General features: G+C 41.6%; 1 protein-coding gene across 1 annotated transcript; it reads left to right on the forward strand.

Moving 5' to 3' along the window:
- Window positions 1–1,819: 1,819 nt before the first annotated feature.
- Window positions 1,820–2,536, forward strand: LOC133887054 (mini zinc finger protein 1-like). Its single transcript, XM_062326957.1, has 2 exons — window positions 1,820–2,245; window positions 2,360–2,536. Exon 1 carries the CDS (start codon window positions 1,927–1,929, stop codon window positions 2,188–2,190), a length of 264 nt encoding a protein of 87 aa, XP_062182941.1. The 5' UTR covers window positions 1,820–1,926; the 3' UTR covers window positions 2,191–2,245; window positions 2,360–2,536.
- Window positions 2,537–6,000: the final 3,464 nt, after the last annotated feature.

The raw sequence follows: 6,000 nt of genomic DNA on the forward strand, positions 1-6,000 counted from the left end.
GACTAATACTAACCTAAATTTCCACGGTTTTTCCTCTAAGTACTATTCAACTCCACTAAACATTACAGACCATTTGGTACCTACATATTCCCTACTCCCACCACCTTTTGATGAAGCAGTACGTTGCAACGATGGGAATAGATAAAAATGTTTCACTAAATAAGATAAACACAATTATTAAGTTGTTTAAAGTTGATCGCTTTAAGCAAGATGTGTTGAAGTACATTGTCAATTATCTAGAGAACGTCATCTTTAGTACGTAACAGGGTTGAAAGTGTAGGCCACATTAGACAATGGCAGTTATCTAATACAAGTCTGAAAATTTATATAGAGAAGAAAGTTGGACCTCTTCATCAACTTCTGGATGTCCCTGGAAGCGTAAAAGAACTGGAAGAATAAATGATTCATCATCCTGCAGTTCAAGAGATGGCATGAATATGATAAGCTTCAACTCACTTTATAATTCAATAGGAAAGTTCCTCGCAATAACGATTATCTTGCTAATCAATTAACTAATCACAAATTCAATTTATTCAATATTCAAAGGAAGAGTAAATTCTTTTTTAAGGTGCGAAGAGTAGAGACTTAATCCAGCCTAACAAAATAAACAATACTTATTAGCGCTTTGGACCAGAGTTTCCATGCCTTGGGACTGTTCTGACAGTGGTGGGACATCAAGAAATGGTGCCGGTTCTTTAGCTGTAACAACTCCACCATTTGATGAAATATACTGCCCATTCTGTAAATTATTCAAAGAGCTATCAGAAATTTGTAATAGAAAAAATGAATATGCAGTAAATGGTCATGGTAATTTCAAATAGTGGAAGCCACATTTTCTCTGAAGAAAATAAAATACCATCTTCAGGGCGCCAATAGTGCAAGGACGGGAGCCGGTCGGGGGCGATGCGGAGGCGGAGGGAAAGAGAGGAAGGGGAGAGTAGGAGGAAGAGGGCATGTCGCTTGCGGGGAGGAAGAAGGGGCAGGCGAAGATGGAGGTGGAGGGAGAGAGAGATGGAGGCAGCGGTGGCGACGGCCATGGTGGGGTGGTTTGGGATGGGTTGGGGCTGAGCAGGAGCCTCAACGCTGGAGGAGGAGGGCCCGACGGCGGTGGAGTCGTCCATCGTGGGTGCACGAGCTCGGAGGGTTTGGTTGAAGCGGCAGAGAGGGGAAAGGAGGTGGACCTGGAAGACTGTAAAGACAATAGGGAGGAGGCGACATGGCGGGTATGCTAAGGTTCATGACGGAGTGGAGGTGTTAAGGCAGTGCAGAGCGAGCGGAAAGGGCCCAGATCTGGAGGGAGCGAGCGGGGAGGAGGTCGCACACGCACGGGAGGCGTCAACGAGGCGAGTTGGTAGAGGAATTGCACGTTCACGACTCGGAGAGGAGGCGAAACGATCGTGGTCCTGTGAGTGTTGGATGAACCGGGTGCTTTGGGCCATCGAATCTGATGAAGTGCGAGAAGAGGTTTGAGCATTTCATTTTGAGGAAGCATGATTCTTACGTGTACAGATTAGAGTGGATAGAGGAAAGATCATCTGTGTGGATGTAGAAGATTGTGTGAACATAGGAAAGAGTTGAACTGGTATATTATATAGGGGTATAAAAACATATCCCGGTATCAAGATAGTCTATTCCTAATACGTGTTATGTCATAATTAAAAGTGGTATTACATTACTTGGTAACTCATGATCCTTTTATAAAAGCAAATTGCGTGTAAAAGTAATGATAAATGAAACGGCAAATTAAACAAAAGAGTGCCGGTTGCTCTCTAAGGTTGGGTCGTAACTCGTGAGCTCGTCCCACCAAGTGCTTTTCCCCGTATATATAAAAATGCCACCCTCCTCCAAGGTCCAAGCCGTCACAGCAACAAAGCCTTTCTACTCCTCCCATCTCAGCTCAGTTTTCCTCCGTCGTCGCCGTCGCCTATGGGGCCTCAGCAAGATCGGTCCATGGCGAACGGCACGGCGGCGAGGAAGCCGGAGACCAAGGTGGTGCACTACAGGGAGTGCCAGCGCAACCACGCGGCCACCATCGGCGGGTACGCCGTGGACGGGTGCCGCGAGTTCATGGCGTCGGGCGCGGAGGGCACCGCCGCGGCGCTCATGTGCGCGGCCTGCGGGTGCCACCGCAGCTTCCACAGGCGCGAGGTAGAGGCCGAGTGCGACCGCTCCTCCACCACCTCCGGTTGAATCATATCAGTGCTCCATCGCTTAGCGCATGTGATCGAGCTGATGGGTGCACGAGGTGAGATCAAGATCATGTGGGCAGGCATCGAAATGATTTGGTAGGTGCATTCAGCCGTAGCTGGACTAATATTATTTATTTTCTTCCTTTTTCCTCTTTGTCTTGCATTTTCAGGGAAATTTATGTGTGATATGATGTAACATTTTTTTTTAAGAAAAGAGAGCTTTATTAACTCTCGTGGTTACATATGATGTAACACATGTGTTGGTTGTTCGTGTTTGCGCTTGTAAGTTGTAACTGGTGTGTCTTTGTACATAATCGAGTTATTGCCTTGTAATTTTCTTATGGAAATGAACGTCTTATAATTGTAGATGCTTTTTCGTGTGGAACTTGTGTCTGGTTTTAGTTTTCCCGGTGATGATAATTCCTCGTTGTGATGTCTTGCTGTGATCTTACTTTTACCATCCGAATTGTAGTTGATTGCTGGAGCATTACTGAGTTGATGCAAGCCTTTTCTTTCACTGAAAGAAATCACTAGCACACTCTACTTTTTTAAAGTTGTACCATAATCATTGTTCCCTGAAAACGGGGAGGGGGCAGATACTTGATCTTGCAATCTCACTTGAATAAAATGGAAAAGTTCAGGTGGGCTTTCTTTAAGGCCCCCGTTGATTCCTCGAGAAATATATATATCATGTTATCTTCCTCTTTTAGTAGCAGCCTAATATACATTATTGTGCACGTACGTCTTATCTTGACCGTTTATCTCTCCTACCTAACACTTATTCATTTATTGATTCTCTTACCTACCTTATGATTCATCTCCAATACGGATCTCAATACGAATGAATATTTTTGATAAGCCATACTTCCTCGCTTCTGCTTAGCCGGGATGGATGATCGTTCATCATGTGGATCTTGATGCCAGAAATATTGTGAGAGCTATAGTTGTCTCTGGATTCTGGTCTATTGTTAGCCACTAATTTGTTAATTCATTGATGCTGCTGCTATGTTTGTATCCCAGCCTACTGTTGAAGATCGTTCATGGATGCGAATCAACTAAGTGGAGTACTGCATGTTGTTGTCAAATGTTGACATTGGCGCCATATCTTGGCATCATTTTCACCGCTGTCGTTGCTGCCTCCGACGTACTGTCACTGCATTCCGATGCCGCCATACACATGCTCCAGTACATTCTGATTTTCCTTAAGCTACTTTCCCGAGAATTTACGGTGGTTTCAGATTAAGACAGGTCTGCAAGCATGCTTAGAACAGTGTTACTGGACACAGTTGTTAAAATCTGACTTAGATTTAGGTGTTCGATTCGGTAAAAAATTTTAGATATACGAAATACAACTCGAATTCGAGTCGGGTCTCAGGTAACATTGGCTTAAAGTCATAAGGGACTGGTAGCACTGTAGTACGCACGGTTTATGTCAATAGGTGATAGATGACGGTGAAAATAGGCAACCGGAATTGCGGCATAGTATATGTATAATTCGCTGTTCGTCCTCCTGATATGCTGCAGTTCGTTTGGTGTTGATAAATGATATGCACGAGCGGCACGGCGGGTCCGGCGGCGGCCGTGGCAGACTGGCAGTATAGTAATCAGTGCGGCGCCCAGCTAGCTTGCCGCCGCCCTCATCCATCGATCCGCCGCTCTTCGATTGGATCGGCCGCTGGCCAGACCGGCCGGTGCTGTCCATCGCCGTGGAGATCTGCCGCCATCCGAATCTAATCGATCCATTCATGTAGCAGTAGCATGTGCCTGCAAGTTGATCAGAGTTGGAATCCTGATCAAGTTGGATTGATTCTCTTCTCGCAGAGTCAAGCGTGCAATCAAATCGTGAAATCGTGGATTCTACGGAATTTACAAACAATAGGTATGTTTTGTCACATGACTAGATAATAATTATCAATTTGTATGGATACTAAATAGTAAGTTATTAGAATTGTTACCCGGTTTTTTTATATAAAACAACTCTCAACAGAAACTTGCAAAATATTAATGTCAACTTTCATAAATGGATCACAAAAGTTAGCAATTACATGCGAAAGGTGTAGCCTTTAGAAGACAAAACTTTGTTGAATCAATTAGAATTAATATACTCCCTTCAGTCTAAAATAAATATCGTTTTATGTTGCATACAGTTAAATGTTTCAAATTTTAACTACAAATTACTTTTTATGTATTGAGTTTGGATACTTGAAAATGACACGGGTAAATTTGTCTTGAAAAATATTTTATAATAATATACTTTTGCTATGCTCTATCAATATATTATAATAAAAATCAGTAGTCAAAATTGTATTTTGAGAACCGTGTTAATATCTAAAACATCATTTATTTCAGGTTAGAGAGAGTAGTCCAAATGGACTTCGGATCGAATCAGAATTAGGATCGTCCTAACTGAATCAAAGGCTGGGATTGAGATTCTATTTTGATTGGGATAATGGGATTGACGTATCCCCATAGCTAGAGTAGTATCCTTATCCTAGGATTCGAGGATACAAATTGAGATTTTAGTTACCTTGTGTACTGTGAGGCCAAGGTTGTCAAAATTCCAATCATGAATCGGATCGGTGACTCTCCGGTAGGATCGCATTTTAGGATAAGATCGTATAATCTAAGATCCTTTCCGATTCTATATATACAATGTTCTTATTTCTTTTATTTATTTCAAGAGAGGTATGGTTGCTTATTTGGTCATTTGGAACCAAATTTGATTAATACATATCTATCTTATTCAGTTAATAGAGTTAAAAAAAATGATTACCTATCATTTGTACTATTTGTAATAGCAGTAATTTCAACCATGCCATTACAAGTCTCTTATGCAATGAAATAAAAAATAAATAATCAAAATATTTTTTCAAACCTCAATATCTCAATCTAAAACAGTTAATACCTTGTACTCCTTAGAACATAGATTGAGAGATATGACACAGCAAAATACTGAAATCTTTCACAAAATGAGAAAGTTCATGATCCTACCACGATTCTACTATGATCCTACACAATTCTTTGACTAGGAGTGTGATTCTACCATGATCCTACTGATACAACTCTTGATATGACTTGAGTCGTATAGGTGTTAGTGGGATCGTAGAATCATATATACAATCTTACGACTAGGATCGTGACTTTAAAAACCTTGTGTGAGGCCATATATCAATAGGTGTTATGCGCGTGTCACATCGAATCCTTTGTAGTTTTGCTAAGCCATTCACCATATATTTTACGCATCACCAATTGAACCTTCCTCCAAAGACACATCATGATGCAAGTCATTCGCATAATGAATCTTCATCCACCATTCTTGACTTTAAGTATGTTGATCGCCAAAAGGTCAATTTTTGGTCACTCCATTGCCCGCCAGGTATATCGTCAAGAGCATCATGCATGCATGGATCGACGGATGAGCTCCTTTAGTTTGGTAGCGCCCTTTCGCTTTCAATGTATGTATCATGCACTAGCTCAAGAACAAACAACCATACGATCGATCTACATGCATGAGTGGATGTTTTAGGGCCTCAATTTGTTATTGATTGATTGGGGTTGCTTTCTTTTCTTGATAAAGCTGGTTGTTTGATTGATGTGGATTTTGCAATGCTGGGTTGCATCTATATCACGGCTTCTTTTTTGCTTTGATGCATTTCGAGAGCTTTCAGCTTTGGCTACTCTTCGTTGTTGACTATCTGGTACTTTTGTTTTAAATTTAGCTTTTGTACATTGTAGCGTGTCGAAGTGGCTTTGGTTGCAAATACACGAGTGATAAAAAAATTAATTTTAAGATGGATGCCATTGTCGTGCC

This window comes from Phragmites australis, chromosome 12 (assembly GCF_958298935.1).
Source record: "Phragmites australis chromosome 12, lpPhrAust1.1, whole genome shotgun sequence".
Taxonomy (NCBI): Eukaryota; Viridiplantae; Streptophyta; class Magnoliopsida; order Poales; family Poaceae; genus Phragmites; species Phragmites australis.

What these genes read in the sequence shown, in the direction of transcription:
- LOC133887054 (XM_062326957.1), top strand. Translation starts at nt 1,927, where the DNA reads ATGGGGCCTCAGCAAGATCGGTCCATGGCGAACGGCACGGCGGCGAGG.